This window comes from Hirundo rustica, chromosome 3 (genome assembly GCF_015227805.2).
Source record: "Hirundo rustica isolate bHirRus1 chromosome 3, bHirRus1.pri.v3, whole genome shotgun sequence".
Classification (NCBI taxonomy): domain Eukaryota; kingdom Metazoa; phylum Chordata; class Aves; order Passeriformes; family Hirundinidae; genus Hirundo; species Hirundo rustica.
Genome location: NC_053452.1, coordinates 61,682,816 through 61,702,006, shown reverse-complemented (window position 1 = coordinate 61,702,006; position 19,191 = coordinate 61,682,816). Strand labels below are relative to the sequence as shown.

The following is a 19,191-nucleotide window of genomic DNA, read 5'->3' as shown; positions in this document are numbered from 1 at the left end:
GTTATTTTATTTACTTTTCTTTATTCTTTCAAATCAAGCACTTAGATCAAGTTTCCCTTTGCAATCAATATGCCTATAAATTGTCATACTGCTTTAAAATGAAGTTGATATTTACAAAAAATCAGTTGCCCCCAGAAAGTGGACCTCCAAAGAAAAAAAAAAGAATATTTTGATACTTTGAGTAATGTTTAGGCTGCCTGAAGAGCTGTTACTGAGAGTTAAAGCTAGGATAGGCTGCGCTAGATGAGTACAGCGCTGGATATTGATAGCATTTGGCAAACACATACAATATATTTTGGAATAAACTAGTATAGTACCAAACACATATATTTAAAAATACTTCAAAAATCTCAGCTGTTAATCAGGTTTGCCAAAATTCAGGTCTTTTATTTCCTTCTCTTTTTCTTAACCCCTGCTTATCTTAACCCTGCTGATCTTACCCTTTTTTGTTTAAGGTCTATTAGGTCAAGGTAGTCTCTCATTAAAGCTGTACTTTTTACTGCATTGCCTTCAGTAATCATGCTGGAAAATGCTCTCTATGCCAAGTAATGCAAATGGGTTTGTATGTATATTGTTTGTGATTCAAGTCCTTTGGGACAAGGATCTACATCCATTCCAGCAGGACACAGTGGCAAGAAAGAGAGCACTGTGATTAAAGCACTGTGACTCAGTTGTCCCCTGCACCTCAAAAACATGGGCCCTCAACCCATGGAAGGGGGTTACAACTTGCTCTGAATCCCTAACTTGGTGATACAAATCTTCCTGAGAACCATAGTGGTACAAGAGCCATAGTGGGCTGGGCCTACTCAGGTCACTTTTGTGCGGCATGCAGCACTGGAATCCCTATGCACATTCTCCTGTCAGTGTTTGGGGGCGTGAGGGGGGCTGCTCTGCAAGCAGAGGCAAACCTGAAGCTGAGAACAACACCAAGCCAGGGAAGGCAGCAGCCCTGATGAAAAGAGTCAAGTACCTGAATGAGGAAAGCAGATCAGGTCTGGTGACTGGAACAATCGTTGGACATGCCCCAGTGATTACCAATCTAGTATCTATAGTGCTCAGACAGGTCAGGGACCAAGTCAGAAAGTCAGGTGTGGAGGCAGAATCAGGGAGGTATGAACAATCATACTTGCAGCCTGACTCAGGTACAGAACCAGGACGACAGCCTGAGCTTGTGTCCTGGTCCGGAGAATAACGGGAAGGCTCCCCAAAGCAGCTTCTCATGTATCTCCTCAAAGCCCTTAATGAATCACAGTTGGTCCAAGTCCAGGCAGACAGATTCCTGGGATGGGGGAGGATTCATGCTGGTAATTCCCAGCTGTCCTGGAAATTAACTGATCTAGTCCATTCTGGATTATGAACCCATTTTATGTTAACCTGAAGATTAGGAAACTGAACTGACTTGGCAGAGTTCTGTATGTATGCATACTCTGTATGTATGAATATCCTACAGAACATCCTAAACATTATTACAATATCCTCTGCCATAGCAGTAAGGGAGCAGTAATCTCCTCTTGCAGATTTGAGGTAGAATTCAATTTATATTTTAATATATTCAATTGGTTTTTGTTTATATATCTTCAATACTCTGAACTGGGAAACTCTTAAGTATTTTTCATAAACGATAGATTAATCTGGACAAGTCCCGAATGAGATTTTCTTAAATTTATAGTAGAATAAAATCAGAATATGGCGCTAGGAAACTGCTGCCTATACTAACTTATCAGCTTCCTAAAGTCTGAAATTACAAGTAATTTCCAAACAAGTGCAATGTTTTTTTCAAATTTCTCTTAGGTAGATTTAAAACAATGGTATTACTAAAAAATTTAATAGTATAGAGAGTGTTTATGAGAGATATATATCATTAATTTACATAGATTGATGGATGCCTTTCATTAAAAAGTAGTATTTAATATCCAGCAAGCAAGTAGGTATATATATATATGTATATCAGCAGAAAATTAAAACCATATATATGAACTTTTAGAAGCATATTTATATGTACACATTCAATATTGCTATTTTAATTATATATTTAATGTTATTAAACATAATGCACGGTTTTAATATTCATTTCATATGTATTTTAATACTTTATTGAGTTTAATATTCCAAACACCGCAAACAGTTAATGTCAAATACCTCATTATCCATTTGTAAAAACAAGTATCTTATAACTGCAGTAATTGGATAAGAAGATGTAAAATGCAAGTTTGAAAACTAGCTATAAAGGGAATGGTTTGCAATACATTATCTAAAATATGCCGAGAAAAAGTATTTTTTTCCTACTTCTTTCAATTTATGAGAATCTACTGATTTTCTTATAAAATCATTAACAATTTATAAAGGGGCAAATCATACTCCTGGAGCAACAGCAAACACGCCATACACGTCACAGGCAGAAATGTTGGCTGGATGAGATGTCCAGAAGTCCTTTAGTCCATTTTGCTACTGGATACCATTTGGTTGCCAAGCCACCAATTATGACATTTTCAGCCTGGCAGTCCAGCTAATTCTCAGCCTATGTAACAGTAGACTCATCCAGCTCGTATGTCTTCAGGTTCCCAGTGAGTTCCCTGCAGGAGATGTTGTAAAAAGTCTAACTAAAGGAAGGTATATTACATCCAACAAAAAATAACAGCAAAGAATAGTAAAAAGTACCTCAGTTACCCAGTGCATACAATCATATTTTATCACGTTGCTCTCACAGATGTCAAACCATTCCTTCCTTTTTGCAAACAATAAAGCCAGTGCATAAAAGTGAAACAAATGTGTGCACAAATGAACTCTCCACACACCAACTGTACATGGCAGAGAAATCAAGTAACGCTCTCTCGACATCTTCGGGATAATAACCTGAAAAGACAACAAAAAAACCATTTTTCATATAAAATATACAGAACTCTATGGACTAGGTCAAGTGAAAACCACACTTGTTTTCTTATTTCTGTAATGAAGAAGCAGATTTCAGAGCAAGTTCTGAAAGTCTACAGCGTTGGACCGAGAAGAGCCTTCTGTTCTTCTGACCACTAAGTTACCAGCCTCATATGAAACAAATCTAGGAATGCATCTTGCTTTGTAGTCAAGCTGTCAAGCTAAAGCTTGATGACTGGTATCTGAAAAATATTCTGTTTCTTGCCTACAAATATAGAACAAGATCAACTATTTCATTAGCAGAGTTACTTTCCATATGCCTCATTCTTCATATGTTTTATTGGTTCTGTGCAGAAGTGGTATTATTCTGGATGCCTAGAACAGGTGTAGTATTTTTATTGTGTATATAGTTCTGCAGTCTAAGTGATGGGCAGGTATAACAAGAATAAAAGCTTTTAGAGCTCATGACAGAGACTAGTTTTATTTGACTAAGATAATCATCCAGCCAACAGTAATACAGTGTGCCTATCAATAAAGACTGTGTAATTGGATATTTATTTAAATGAAAGATGCTTGTCTAATTGGGCCATTTAATTTTTTTTTTTCAAAAATATTATGATTTCATAGAATAAGCAACTTCCTGATGGCACCATGCCACAATTTCTCTTTGAGGATGTACATGCACATTAGAAATGTCCCTTAATTTTATACTTTAAGATTGCTGAAGGGAATGTATTTTATCAGTACAGAAGTTGACCCCTAGACAGATGTTTTTGTAGATGTACACAAGGGCATTTGCTAAACAGTACATGATATACTGTTCTCTCAAAGAGGATATTACATTCAAAATTCTTTCTTTTATATATTTCCAATTTCTAGATTTTCACTTTTTTTTCCTTCAGAAAACCTAAACTCAAGTGAGTCATAAAAATCTACTCTGCAACTACTTCTAAGAACCCAATTTTAAGAATGTAGATTAGATCTGGAGGGTTTTTTATTGATTTGAAAATTATGCTACAGCTTAAATCAAGAAGTTCACTTTTGATCATGTATACAAACATGCAATTTGACAAAAGTGCGACCTTCACTGCTCTTTTACAAAATTATCCAGGTTCTCCTAATGAACAAAGTGTACCAATTGACTTTTTATCAAAATAAGGAAGAATACACTAACCATCTGTCACTTTGCAGAGCAGCTGCATATAAGAAGACTTTAATGAAGATGTCTTGCTTGGTCCTTTCTGTTTTGGAGTAAATCAGTTGAGAAAAAACTCAACAGTAATTTAAGAGATTCAATGTTTCCTTCTTTCCTGAGTTCCTGCCTTCCTTCTTCCTGCCTTCCTTTTCCTTCCTTTCTTTTCTGATAATTTGCTTTCTAGTTAGTCACAAGCTTCTCTATTTTCAGACACAATCATCATCAGCTTCAATTACACTGTGATACAGAGTCCTAAAGGCCTTGATCTAGAAACATACCAAAGATTTTTCCTCATCAAACCACAGTACGGCCAGATCAGTAAATGCAATCAGGTGGGCAACTATAACCCTGCAGCTGATTACATTGATTCCAACGCTTCATACTCATAATTTCAGATGTCTCCAGGCCCACACAGGTGAATGGGAGGTGTATGGGAGTGTGGGGGATTGTGTTGTCTTTTGCATAGTCCTGTATGGTTATCTCCTTAGGGTCATGATGATTTTTGGTCTTGTAAAACATAGCAATATTGATGACACATTTTTCTTTAATAAATTAAGGCATCAGAGTCTCAGAGAAGAACAATAAACTTTTTTTAGAACAGTATCAGGAAATGAAGAAAACATAATAAAACTTAAGCAGAGAAGCCAAAAATTTAGATTTTACCAGATAAAGTAATATGGTCTTCAAATCTACAGGAGAACAGGAACAGCAAAACAATTTCAAAAATGAGTTGGAGTTAGGAGTTTACCAACAATTTTTTTGAAGATAAAATCTTTCCACTATGAAAGAAGGAAATTTAATGCCTGTACATTTGAGGATATAAAATGGTAATCATCTAGTCAACTGATCCTTGTTCTCAGATTACTGTACCAACCTTCTTTTGCTAGTCTCTGGGTGTGATGTCATTGCAAAGAGGAATATCACCTAAGCAACCCTATAATGCTAAAAAGCTTATAGCTGAACTGTGTAGAAGGAAACAGATGGGGCAGTATCTGGAAATTTTATTTGTCAGATATCGCCCATCTGTTTCTCTCCCTATCTGCGTGTTTTGCAGTAATATCCATTTTTAGGAAGGCAAGTCAATCTAATTCTACAGAATTGGTTTAATCTAGTGTTTTATTATTATTTTTTTTATTTTTATTTTTGCAATTCACTAATGGCTGGCAGGGAAACATAAAACCCACACTGGTGATTCAGCCAAATAATTTTCATTTCCATTCCATGAGAGACAAAGTTATATATATTTCAGGGCAAAATTAGTAGATGTTAACTTTTCTTATTAATTGGATCTAACAATTTTGACAGTTTCTCACATACAACAGACCTTCTAAATAAATGAATGATAGAAAGTATTTTAAAATGCATTCTAAAACTGAAACAATTATGTGTTATTTCAGACTAAGTTCTAGTTTCTTTGTAATGAGTAGCTATTAAAATCAGTAAATTTTTTTTGGCAGCTATCTGATTCTCTGAAAATAGAGCCACAGAAGGCTTTGCATCAGGTATATTATTTATGGAGCAAACATAAAGACTTTGGTTGTAAAATTTAATTATGGGCTGAGAAATTCTATTTGTTTTCTGCTTCATATTCTTAGCTAAACATGAGCTAACAGAATGTCACTGACATTGCTCTTCTATTTTCCCAGGATCAAAATTAAAACAAAAGCCACTTAAAATAGCAGTGTAGGCATAAAGGAAGTTATTGGAAGTCAAGACCAGAAATAAGTGGCACTTCCAAATAGCCCACAGAATCCAGTATCAGGCAAGACCACGAATCCTCTCTGTTCTTTATGCATAAGTACCAATACAGAGATACTAACAGATGAGCATTTAACTTTTACAAAATTTAATGATAAATAATGACAGTAAGTAAGTTGGGTGTACTAATTAATCTGACTAATTACAGGGGTGGTGAACAAGGCAAGATGGAAGGGTTGAAACAAAATGAGCTCCATTCTGAAATGAGCTCCATACTGATGCCATGTGTAGCTCATCAAACTGTAACAACTTTGCTCTCAACTCTAGCCTCCCCAGCATGCAGTGAACTGCTGTTGCTGTCATCCTCTCTTCTCAGTCTCTCTTGCCAAATTATAGTTACCCTCTCTATATTACCTAGGCCCAGGCTTATCCTATCCTCCCCCTGTTCTTTTGATTATTTTTCCTTTCTTTCTCCCTTAATTTTACAGGATTGCTTTCTGACCTGCAGCTATCTGCATCAGCTTTTAAACTGACAATACTCAGTGACCCTGGCAACAGAGGGCTTCACAAGAATAGTTTTCTATCAGTGTTAGATTCACTCTTTTCTTCATGTGTCCTTTGTCTACTTTGATCTTTAATTCTGGTCTCTACTTTGATATTGATTCCTAGTCATATATCTCATTTCTTTATCCCTTGTTTGTCTTTTAACTTGTCTTTTGCTAGTCCCTTCCCTAACACCTGCTTTGGGTGATCACAACCCTGGCACGAGGACATCCTGGTTCCTCCTGACTTGGGTCCAAATCACAGACCTTGCTCCTAAAATGGGTTAATTCTTTGATTCTTGTGGTTCACGTATTTCAACTTATCCTAAGTGCTGTATCTGAATCTTCTCTTTATCCTTTAAAGCTCATTTTTAATGTTTATTTTCTTTATCCTTTGATTGCAGTTCACTTAAGAACACAGGACAGGGTGACACAGGTTATCTAATCGATTCCTCCCACCTTTTGTAGGCAAGTTTGTAATGGAATTACTTTCATAAATCTGCCAGGGTCTACCTTTAAACTGATTATTTTTTCCCCTTTGTTCTCCTAACAGAAAGCAGTTTCCACACCTTATGATTAGAAACTATCTTTGATTTTCCAGCCTATAGTGATCCGTATCTTGCTTATGCTCTTTTCCTTTTATGACAATTCCATCCTTCTACATCCCTGTTACACTTAAAAAGTGTCTTGCATCTTATTTTCCTAGGTTAAACAAATCAAACCCTTCTAATCTATGTGTCTCAGATAAACTCTCCCTTCCTCAGAGGCCTCTGCTCTGTTTAAGTCTGAATAAATTCTTCTTGAACATGCGTGATTGTAATTCCCTGTGATATCCTAGGTGGGATGCAACAGTATTAATTTTCATATCTCCACTGGAAATATTTTCCCTTATGCTAGGCTTTATGTATCCTAGGCTTTACTTGCTTATTTCATAGCTGCATCATTCTGGTGACTCAAAAAGGCCTTGTGACTCACTGACTTCCACCCAGGAGTTTGGGGTTATATTCTTTATTGATCATTCTCATAAGAAACTGTTACTGATAGTCCTTATTGGCATGACCCGGGATCATACAGCATTTAGGATCTTCTGATTTTTTATGCTTGAGTCATTGATAATAAAAATTGCATAAACTCACAATGTATATTGGTATACATAAATGCAAAAAAAATTACAAAATATACTTTGGTCTTCCCCAATCCTATTTTATCAGCAGAATTAATTTAAAGACTCTCTCTTTAATGCAAAGTCATGAAAATATTAAGGCATATTGGTTCCCAGATGAGTCCTTATCTGATTTTACTCACATCCTCTTCTCAGCCCAGCAGTTCCATCATCAGTACAGACTACCATTAATGCCCCTTTAGCCACTGCTTTAGCTGAAAAACTTCTTATCTTGCCTGTCACAGCTCTGGGTGCAGCTACAGGCTCTGCTACAGGCTCTGCAGCCTTGTCTCCTCACTCCTATGTCTGCCTGTGCTCAAGGCCACTTCTGACCCGGCACAACCATGTAACCTTGTGTCAGGCAGCGGTGACACATTTGATGTGGGTGGAAGAGCTTAGAGAAACTTTGTTGGTTTCTCGCTGCATTCAAGGAGCGAATGCTGCATTAAGTTCTAGCCCTTGCCCCAGTCCCAGCCAGTTTTACATTGCAGCTACACCTGTGCATCACTTTGCACCTCACTGATCCTGACCCTGATTTGCAGACTTGATCTCAGATCCATCTCCTGCCTACGAACTTGTCTGGAGATCTGTAATTTTGTTTGATACTTGTTTTCACCTCCACATGTGCCCCTTCTGCATTCAGGGACTGCAGGAGCACACTGCCCTGCCTACCTCAGTGGTGCCACTTCATCTTCTTACTTGCTTCTCTTTCTGGAGCAGCCCACTCTTGCTGCTTCTTGATACAGCTTGGAATTTTATGGTATGAAATTATTTCCTGTGGTAAACATGTGAAAAATCATTAAATGAGTCAGCAGGTCTTCCTGGCATATCTTGCCTCTTGGTGTCCCCAAGGTATTAAAAGTTTATATCTCTGGTGCACAGTTAGTCAGTATTGGCTCTGACAGGTGATGAGGTACCTGGGTATGCCATCAGTGCTGCTAAACTGAAATTAGGCTGAGTTCTCAAAACATATCCTCACATTAAAGACTACACAGGCTCAACAGCAGGATAAATTAATGCAAATAAAAGCTCAGGTAAATAATCTGTTGTAATTAATATTGGTGTAATATTGATTTTTGTGGGGGAAGTAGGGACACCCCCCCCCGCCAACAAATCTGCTCTTGATCTCAAGTTCATGGACATCACAAGTCATGGGGATATTCTGCAGATACCTTGGATCTGATGAGACCTTAACAGAAAGCAGCAGAGGTTCCCCGCCTTCAGGCCTCACTTCCAGTTTCTACAATCTGCTTCTGTATTGTTACCTGAAACTCATCTGCAGCATTTGCAGCTTTTGGAGCCCTGGAAGGAATTCCCCCAGCTGGGGGAGTATGCAACTCATGCTAGTATGGCTTTTATGCAGCAGCTGCCACTATGCTTGACCAAATTCAACCAATAAATGTGTTATTAGAATCAGACCTATGTTGATGTAGTCAAATCCCTAAGTATGAAACTGGCACTAAATTCTCCAAGTTACTGACATATACTTGGGTTGGAGTGTTTATATGTTTTACGTAATTCACTAGATTATTCCTCTTGCACATATACACAATCCCTTGCAGTCAAAATTTTTGCATGAAGGTAATTGCAGAGGGAGAAGAAGCTGGAAGAAAGTAGCAACTATTACCAGTTGTAGGGAAATACCTTACAGACTAAATAAATATTGATAGTGATAAAACTGTGGATAGAGTTGTAAACACCATCTCCCTCTTTGTCCCTCCCAGTTTCCTGATTATGTATACTTCCACAACAAAGCAAATAGCTGACAAGATGAAAATCATCATACTAAACCTTGAACTTGGGTTTCTCAGAAAGAAGTGCAGAAGACCACACATACCACACGTGCATAACTTTTTGGCAAGAGGACTCGAGTATTTTCCATTGACTGAGAGCTTACAAATGGCTGAGCCATACAAGAGCATTCTTATTGCTGTCCTGTGCTGGCAGAGCAGCTTCCCAAAGGCCATGGAAGAAATAAGTGTCGAGTAACAGGAATCCCAGCAGCAGAGCTCAGGCTGTTTTTGGGAGAAACTTCAGGAGAGGTTTTGTGATGGGTTAAGTGCATCAGAAGAGAAAGAATGAGTCTGCTTGGAGCAGGGTGACAGGGAGAGAAACAAATCAGCTGTGTGGCTGGACGCAACAGTCTATTATGTGCAAAATTCTGTGTTCCTCAAATGTTGGGCTTGGAGTGACAGGCAAATTTACCGATAGAAAATGCTGTGGCTTGAGAGCTGAAATAGACACTGTACCAAACACGTGCTTATCGGCACTGTTGGCTACAGGAATAAGCACATAGATGCTGAAGTATTTATGCTGGGAAATACATAGAAGTGCTTAATCTTGATGTGAGTTACAAGGGAAGCTCAGTCTGAAGACTTGTGAAGATGACCATCCAAGTCAGAACAGGGCTGCCAGCATAATCTTGGTTTTACACCACAGATATATTGTGAATTGAGCCCAGCTCACTCTCTCTAACAGTCCATGATGACCATTCTCAGTGCCCTCACACACAGGTCGAGAGCCTCGCTGTACTATGATGAAACCCGGTTTTAATGGACTTTATTAAAGCGCCTTTTTTTTTTTTTTTTTTTTTTTTTTCCCCAGGAGAACTATGCAATAGTTTTTAGTCCACATTTTATTATAGTGCAAGGTCCATTTTTCCTTCATGCAGTAACATGGATTTTTTTCCATGTCATACCTGGCTGGTGCTGACATACTACTCCCAGGCAAGGCAGGAAAAATGAGCCTGACCGGGTCGCAGCCCTCGTTTCCCAAGTGCCTTCTCAGAGACCTCTTTTTGTTTTCTTCCCTCCCTCCCTCCACAGCACAGGTATTTTTTTTCCTCAGCCGGACAACCCGAAGAGGGTTAATTTGAAGGGCGAGCGCACTTCCCGGCGAGAGCGCTTCCCGCAGCGGGCACGTGCCGCCCTCCTCGCGCGGCGCCTCGTGCCCGCCCGGCGCCTGAGGGGCGCTCCCGACGCTCGGGGGCTCCTCCCGGGCCGCTCCCGGCCCCTCGCTGCCCACCGGCCCCGCTCGCTCCTCGGCGGCCCGCGGAGCCGCGGCGGGGCGGGGAGTGTGCGCGGGGGGGCAGGGGTGTGTCCTGCCCTCATGCTCCCTGCCCGGGGCGCAGGGGTCTCCTCTCCTGTCCCGGCGGCTGCGGCTCACTCGGCTGGCCGTCCCGCGGCGGGACGGGTCGGCTTCCCGGGAGCCATGGCTCGGGAAAGTTTGCCGCTGCTCCTGCTGCTGGCGGCGCTCGGCAGCCGAGGCCAGTCGCCGTCGCCGCCGCCGCCGCCGCAAAGAGGTACAGGGGAGCGGGGAGCCCGCGCCTCGCCCGCCCGGCCGGGACCGCGGAGGGGATGGCGACATCGCCACCAGCTCGGGAGTCCTTGTGGTGACGGGAGGGACGAGGGGACGGGGACCGAGCGTGACAAGTGACCGGCAGAGAGGGGACTCGGAGGGCCGCGCCACCGCCGGTCCCTCGGTGGCCGGGCCGAGGAGGGGCTGCTGCGGGGGCTGCGCTGCGGCGCCGGCACATCCCGCCTCCCGCGGCGGCTCCCGGTCCCTCACACACGCGCTTAATGAGCCGGTTCGGAGCAGCGCAGATGGGCAGCGCTGGGACCGGACGCGCAGGGAGAAATCATGTAGGAGAGGCACCGCTGGAGGACGTGACCCGGTCCCCGGAGCGTCACACAAGCGGTACGGGCTGGTCTGCTGGCGTCCCTCCTCCAGCCCGGGATGTACCCGTCTGCTGGCAGCTCTGTGACAGGGGAAGCTTGATAGGCTGTGTTGACACACGTGTGGGCTGCCTGGACTGCGTTTAGTTCAGGTGGCAATTTGATGCGCTTAGCCTGTCACAAAGCTTTTCTCGGTGTTAAAAACTAACCGCGACTGGAAAGGGAATCGAATCAATTGTATACCGCTTGGGTAGTAAATGTCTTAGATATACCATTATCATGCATTATACTGCATTTAGGTGTGTCGACACTACAAGGGGGTTTTTTTGTTGTTTGCTTTTTCACTTAGTGTTCTGTGGAAAGATGAAAAGTGGTGTTGTACAGGTATGGGAGAAATAATCTTTAGTCAGTTTTTCAGCTCTCATAGGAAATCCTTAAAAACGTTCTTCAGCCCACAGTATTCCTTCTGGTGCTCACAGTTGTGCTCTTAACATTTTTAGCCTTGGTGAAATTAATTCAGTTAGAAGATACTGTGGGTGTGTCAAAATAAAATTAATTCAATCCCCTGGATTAACAGCTGTCTTTCTTTGACCCTGATGTCACATGATAGAGTGAACATTATGGATTAGGAATTTTTACAGTTTAGGGTTTACTTTGGAAAACATGATACACTGACATTTCATGAGAAAAAAGTCTCAAGCAGCTGACTCCTTAATATGAATTTTACTGTGTGAGAATAAATGGCAGTTGATCAAATATCTGTGTAGATAAAAACTCATCCAGAATTAGACTGGTTTTAGATAATGACTTATTGGTAAACGTTGAAGACTGGGCTTTTAAAAGTAGAGCATTTAAAATACATAATGTATTTTCTTTTTGCTGATTTTTTTTTTTTTTTTTTTGGCTAATATTGATGTGGTATTTCTTTTAGCACTCTGTCTCTCCATCTCACACACATACACACAGAGAATTTTAGAGAATGTCCTTTTGTTTATTCAGTATCATGGTTTCCTTTAACCTCAACAGTGAAGGGATGTGTTAATTATTTCCCTTTGAAATTAGAAGTGGGTATGTTTGGTGTTCATCTGCTGCATCACTGATATTATAAGTGACTTTTGGTAATTCAGTGAGGAATCCTAGGACTTTTAATTAAATGTTAATGTGGTGATGGGGCCTTCTAAACTTAACAGTTGAATTCAAGTCCTGGCCTGCCAAATTTTTATGCCATTTACTGTCTTCTGAATTTCTTTTAAAGATCTATTGCAGCTGCTAGGAGGTGCTAGCACTATGTAGATGTTACTGTGTTGCCCACTACAGACAAAGCAGTAATGAACTTGTCTGTAATGCAAAAAGTTAGGAAAGTCTGACTTCACTGAAGTCCTGGGAGATTTTTAACGTGTACAAGAATGTTACTGGGCCTGTGGTTTATATCTTCAGACTTACAGCTTTTTTTTTTTTCCCAACTTAAATGTTATTTAGTAACAACCGTAATCTTGGATGCTAAGTATTGCTTACTAATTGTTAGCACCAAGTTGGATCTCTATGGACAAAATTATGTAACAGAGCAGCAACGCCTTGAAAAACAGTATTTGAGACATCACAATGAATTCCCATGTTGTTTTATAGAACAGAACAGTTCAGGAACATTTTGCACCTCAAAGATGGGAACAGTCTGTATTTCTTTTTTTGTTGTTTCTGTTCTTGTGGTTAATTTGTTTTTTCCTTTTTGAATTGTTAGGAGACTTACTGTGGTCAGAAACCTGGAGTTAATTTCAAGCTGGTTTTATTTTTTTATTTGATGGGGTTTTTTGTTTGTTTGTTTGTTTTGGTTTTTTTTTTTAGCTACACATATGATCTGTTCTTTTGTTGTTTGAACACTAAATAGTAATGTAGAATTTCTGTCATAGTTTAACTCTAGCCATTGACCAAATACCACACAATCCCACAGCAATGTTGGGGGGAGAATCAGATTGGTAAAAGCTAGAAAAGTCATGGATTGATATAAAGACAGTTTAATAGTTAAAGTAAAAGCTCTGCAGGCAAACAAAGCAAAACAAAGAATTAATTCCCTGCTTCCCATGGGTAGGCAGGTGTTCACCCATCCCCAGGCGAGCAGGGCCTCATCACACGTAACAGTCACTTGGGAAGACAAACACCATCATTCCAAACATCTCACACTTCCTCTTTCTTCCTCCCACTTTATATACTGAGCATGATGTCATATGGTATGGAATATCCTTTGGTTATTTGGGGTCATCTGTCCCAGCTGTGTCTCTCTCTCCTATACACCTCTGGCCTCCTCATGAGCATGGCGGTACAAAAAGCAGAAAAAGCCTTGGCCCTGCGTAAGCCCTGCTAAGCAATAACAAAAACATCTCCGTACTATCATCACTGTGTTCAATACAAATCTGAAACAGAGCCCCATGTGAGACAATGTGAAGAAAATGAACTTTACCCTAGCCGAAACCAGTGCAGTTTCTCAGAAAATGGAAGAATCAGAACCAGAAAGGCATGGGCATTCTTCAAGAGTGTTTCTTAAAGGTGTACATAACTTGCAGTTAAGGCAAACTGATCAAAGTGCTATGTAATGTTCCTTTGGATCTTGAACCTTGGTTCGTCCTATTCGGAGTAGACTGGGAGAGAACCAAAATAGTAGTAATTGAGAAAGTAATGTAAAATTTCTTTTCATCTTGAATTCATGCATTTATAAAAAGATCTCACTATCTGTTGGGAGAAAGAACAGAAGCTATGTGTCTGTGAAAGGTGTGAATAGTAGGGACACGGTTAAGGAGCATACACTGCACAGTAACTTGATCTGTAGTGTCAGCTGCTGACATCGGTGGAGATAATTCATGGAGTACAGGTGCTTTTAGCATGTGTGGAAGGAAGTGTAAGTTGACTCCAAGAGGTGATGTATATAGGATGCTTATAACGTCAAAGTGAGATTTCTCACTTGAAAGAGAAATGGGGGGGGGGAACATCAGCAGGATATGACTAGTGCCAGTCTGTTAGGCAGTGGATGGTGTCAGGCAGGTCAATATTTTTAAGTCTCTCTGTAGGTGTACATTTTTTAAACAAGCTTCCCGAGAGTTTAGTTCAAAACTCTATTCTCTGTTGTGTCATTGCAACTAGGACTTATAAGATTCCTTCCCACATACAAATCTGTGTCTATATTGTACCCTATACTCTGAAAAGTCAAGAGACAAGGCTAATAGGACACGAGTTTAGTATTTCAGATACTAAGAGTAGAGAATGTTGTGTAGACTTAGATTCTCTCTTTCCTGAGACAAAAAAACACCCCAAATACTTGTTTCTGTAATCTGTTAAAGCAGAAGTCAAGTTTCCTCTTTCTTCATAGAGATTTCCTTGGAATAAGGTCAATTTCAAAAGTAACCAATGCCACCCAGCTCTAGTCTTGTAAAGGAGAGCATTTCCATCATGGCTGATGGCATTTAAACATTCAAAGCATTCTGCTGGCTGTATTTGGAGAACAGAGCTTGTAAGAGGTTTAGTTGGTAATTTTTCATTCTACTTCCCTGAGAAAACAAGGCTTAGATTATTGTTTATCAGCTTGTTCTCACCTAAATAAATTTTGAGTCTGTTACCCAATATGAGCAAATATAAAAACAATGCAAAAATCTTTAAGATATGATCACTGAAAATCAATGGCCATTTAAGAGAAAGAGTCCCAAAGTACTTTATTTTCTCCAGGAAGAAAAGTAAAATTTAGCCATTATCTAACCCATTCAATCCATGTAAGTCAACATGCATAGAACTCTGTCTTCAAAAATATGAAGGAGAATATGTCCATTGTGGAGGGCTGGCATCTTAGAATGCATAAAATTCTCTGTGTTTTTTGGGGATTTTTGGGTTCTTTTTAAGGATTTACTTAAACCAGCTTCAGGATTTTATGACAAGTAGCAAGCCTTGTTCGCCAAAGGTGTACTGCAGTACAGTACATTCTGTGTAGTCAGTCTGTATGCAGTTTAATGTTTGGGTAGAAAAATTTTTGGTGGTCTGGAAATTATGATGTCTGTTCCTTTTTTATTATTATTTATTTAAATGTATGTGTACAAGACCATAATCAGTTCTAGCAAACATTTTATGAGTATTTACTGGTGTCTGATCAGTAGGGATTAACCAGCCCCAAAGTGGTGGGAGATGCTGCTCTCAAATATACGTTGTGATTGCTTTTAACTTCTTCCTTCAAAGCAGTTTAATAACTGGCTGAGAAAGTGAAAGCAGAGGGAATTAATATGTGTTTAAGGTTTAGAATGTGAGAAATAGTAAAGGGCCAGCCTAAGGTGTTAGAAATAGGTAGAATTGTCCAGACTGACAGGAGACATGAGTTTTTTGTGTACATCCTTTAACTAGAAATAACCTGAGCCAAAGCAAATGAGACAGGTCTTGTACAAGAATGTGTGAATTTCTCCAAGCAACAAATAAGAACATAAGATGGTAAGACACACTTTATATTTAACCTCCTTATTATTAATTTTCCCTCCGAGTTTTTTACATGAGTCATCCTTATTAGGCTTGAAATGCTAAAGTCAGAACAGTGGTTCTTTAACCTGTTCCAAAAATCCACTTTAAAATAATACAGCAAACAATCATTTTTTAATTAATTCAGGCTGGAGGAAGGAATCCACCCACACATGTTCTAATTTCTTATCCAGCTACTTAGACTGACAGTTTTTTGAGATTATCATGTTTTGGAATAAGAGGCAGCATGAATTCCTGGTGCAGGGTGGATTATTCTTTTCTTTCCTTTTCTTTTTGTTTTCTTTTTTCTGGGCCCCCACCCCCTGAAGTCCAGACTCCTCATATTTATAGGTCAGGAATGGTGGTAGGACACAAATACATACAAATGTGAACCACTGTGCATACCTAATTATTTCCTTTTCTTTCCCAACTTTTTTTCATTGATAATAACTCCTTAATTACTGGATGTTTTTCTCCTAACCAAGAGTTTTGTCTAGATTATGTGGGCTCATATGTCACACGTGAGCAACTCATACAGACAAAATCTTATTTACAGTTGTAAAATATAGACCAAAATATTATGTTTGTTAAACTTTATATTGATTCCATCCACGTGTTTGAAATAGGAAAGGGAATTCCTTGTGTTTGCCAATAAAGCTATTTCACGAGCTGGCTCCTGCTGATGACTACATGTTATTTATTCTCTTCTACCAGCTACTGTAGTTGATAGCCAATTCCTAGTTTCTGTTTCTCTGCAGTTTTCATGTTTTCTTCAATCCAAAAATGTAGATAAGAGAGGTTCTGAAGTAAATTGGTTTTTTGCACCACTTCTCTACTGTGGGTAAGGTCAAAATTAGATTTCTTTTATGATTTATTTTTATTGGAAAAATTATAAGATTGCCAAAAACATAACTTGGATTTGTGTGATTTTTGTACTGACAAATAACAAAGATCCCTCAGGAATCTTGCAACACTCAAAACAAGTAACTGTTACTACTCACATTTTTTTCAGCAGTTCAGTCTCCATTAGTTACACCTTAGCATCACAAGGATTTTCACAGGACTCTTGCTCCCTGCCAGATTCCTCGAGCAGACATTATCTTTGAATCAGACCTTGTAATAACATTAGACTGTAAAGCAGCTGTAGCAGTATTATGCCAGGGAACTCTTGTGAAAGCTTAGGAAGAATAATGAACATTCCTGCGGAGTGGATTATCCAAATACCATTACAATGCCTTGTTCTGTCCCAACTGTCGTGTATGTACTACCGTCATGATTAATGGATTTAAGATGTAATAAAAAATAAAATTACGTAAAAGTTAATAAAATAGTATATAAAATTATTTTTTTAGCTGTATCATTTGTTTTTAATGGCAAATTACTATATCTTCTCATTGTTCATCTACCCCAGTATGTGGGGGTGTTCTTTGAGGTTAATTAGAAGGAACTGGAAGAATGCCTCTAAACATATTGTAATGTATTTCCCACTGCTACAGGAAAATGGAGTATCACTGGGAACTAGCAATCAGGAAGTTAGAGGTGCAAGAAAAAGAAATCAGAAGCCCTGTTTTTCTGCACACTTTCAGTGGTAGTGAGAGTTGATTTAGGATTAAGTTTGGTTTTCTACACATACACCCATTCCTTAAATGAACCCTGAGAATTTTTGATGCCGCTTTCACTCAGGCTGCTTTTAGGTTTTGACAGGAGATGCTTAATGTGGCAATTCATTGCTCTCTTTTTGCTAACTGGTCAACAGCTTGTAATCCTGTTCCACAGAAATGTCTGGGTAATCTCTGTTGTAAAGAATTGCATTATATATTAACTTTCCTGGAGTTTATCCTGCACTGGGGATGCAGAACTACTGCTATACATTTGTTGCTGAATAACATTTAGACTGGGAGAAGGAACAAACAGCATTATTTTTACATATCACTATGTTTCTAAATATGTGATAAAATACTGTGTGGCAGTGATAACTATTTTGTGCATTTTCTGAGCACTTCCGCAGTGGTGATAATGTGAGTCGTCTGGATTCCTCTGAAAGCCACAGATGTCTATGGAACAAGAAGAAATCCATGCCTTTCAAAGAGTACAAAGTAACATGCTAAAAAAATACAGGGCTTTTGTATTTGGTATATGAAATCACCAGGAATAGAACATGAATGTCTGTGCAAATCCCAGAGCTGGTGATTGGGATGGGATGCACTTGAACGTATAATTTGACTGTGTGAATTATGCATGAATTTTTGTCATGTCAACAAAAAGAAGGTGGCAGACCTCTACAAGTACATTTCTTACTTTAAGAAAGTGTTTAACTTTAAGCAGTCATTGACACTACTGAATTAATTAATATTACCAGAAAAAAAAAAAATAAAAAATCTTGGTGTTAGTTCATCCCTGTGGATCACTTTTTTAGTCAACTTTTATGACAATTGTGGCAACAATCCAATTGTGAATATAGGAATTACAGCATGTAGTTCATGGCAGAAACCAGAGTACATTTCTCATTGGTTTTTGGTTTTGGTACAATTGGAGATTATTTTCTATTAATCATTCCCTCTTAGTGATGATTGAGTCCTCACGCAAAAGGGTTTTTTTACCATGGGAAAAACATGCACACATTTAATTGAAAAATATATTTGTGATATGTACACTGAGTTATTCTCTTAAGAACAGTGACTTTCTACAGCTGGATGCAGCCTTCTAAATTAGTTCCATTTTATTAAGGTGGTGTGTTGTGTGGATTTAGGGTCTGTAAGTGTCACTTTTGGTATGCTTATGTAGTAAATATGAGAAATATTTTCTAAATTCAGAGTAGGTGGGAAGCCTTTACATGCATACCCTATAATCACTGATTATGCATGCAGCTTCAGCTTCGCCCCACTGGAGCTTTGACATAGAAAGTATGACAGTCATTTTCCAGAAAGAATAACAGTTAAATGCTTGTATCAACTTGCTAACTAGCGGAGAAAAAGTACTGAATCTGCCTGCCATATTGGTAAGAGTTATTTAAAAGTGACTTTGAAGCTCATAGTTTAATTGGTGAAAGAATTTTTGTGGCATATAAAAGTGATGGGGAAAGCAACAATAACAATAATCATCATCATCTGTATCAAGAGCTTGAGTCAGTTCTTGGGGAAATGAGACACTGTCTCAAAAGAATAAAGTGGAACTCAAGCTGTTAGACTGAGTCATTTGCGTTTTCATTGAGGATAAACCTTATCCTTTGGTCAGGGTTGATACACTCATGATTTCAAATTCAGCTGTATTTCTTAGAGAATAACATCTAAAGGAATCAATGGATACACCTCGTTCTGGTATGTTGGTTCTTCATGATACTCACAGGTCTGAAGGATGTTTGTACAGTACTTTGGTTCCACTTGCAATATATATTTGCCCCAAAAGATCTATTTAAAACTTCTCTAATTCAGAAGTTTTATGTGGCTACTTGTTCTGCTCCTCAATTAAATTCCATAATGTCACTCAAAATAATAATATCACATGTGTGCCACATGTTGGACAGAGATCAGTTCTTGGTTTAATATATTACTTTGGATAGAGTGCAAA

General features: G+C 39.1%; 1 protein-coding gene across 4 annotated transcripts in view; it reads left to right on the top strand.

Moving 5' to 3' along the window:
• The first annotated feature begins 10,646 nt into the window (after positions 1-10,646).
• The window catches only part of LAMA2 (laminin subunit alpha 2), a 346,441-nt gene continuing 337,896 nt past the window's right edge, over positions 10,647-19,191 (top strand). For all 4 annotated transcript variants that reach the window (XM_058420096.1, XM_058420095.1, XM_040060645.2 and 1 more), the window contains exon 1: positions 10,647-10,769. In XM_058420096.1, coding sequence (XP_058276079.1) covers positions 10,679-10,769 — 91 coding nt within the window. In that variant the 5' untranslated portion in view covers positions 10,647-10,678. The remainder of the gene's footprint in view (positions 10,770-19,191) is intronic.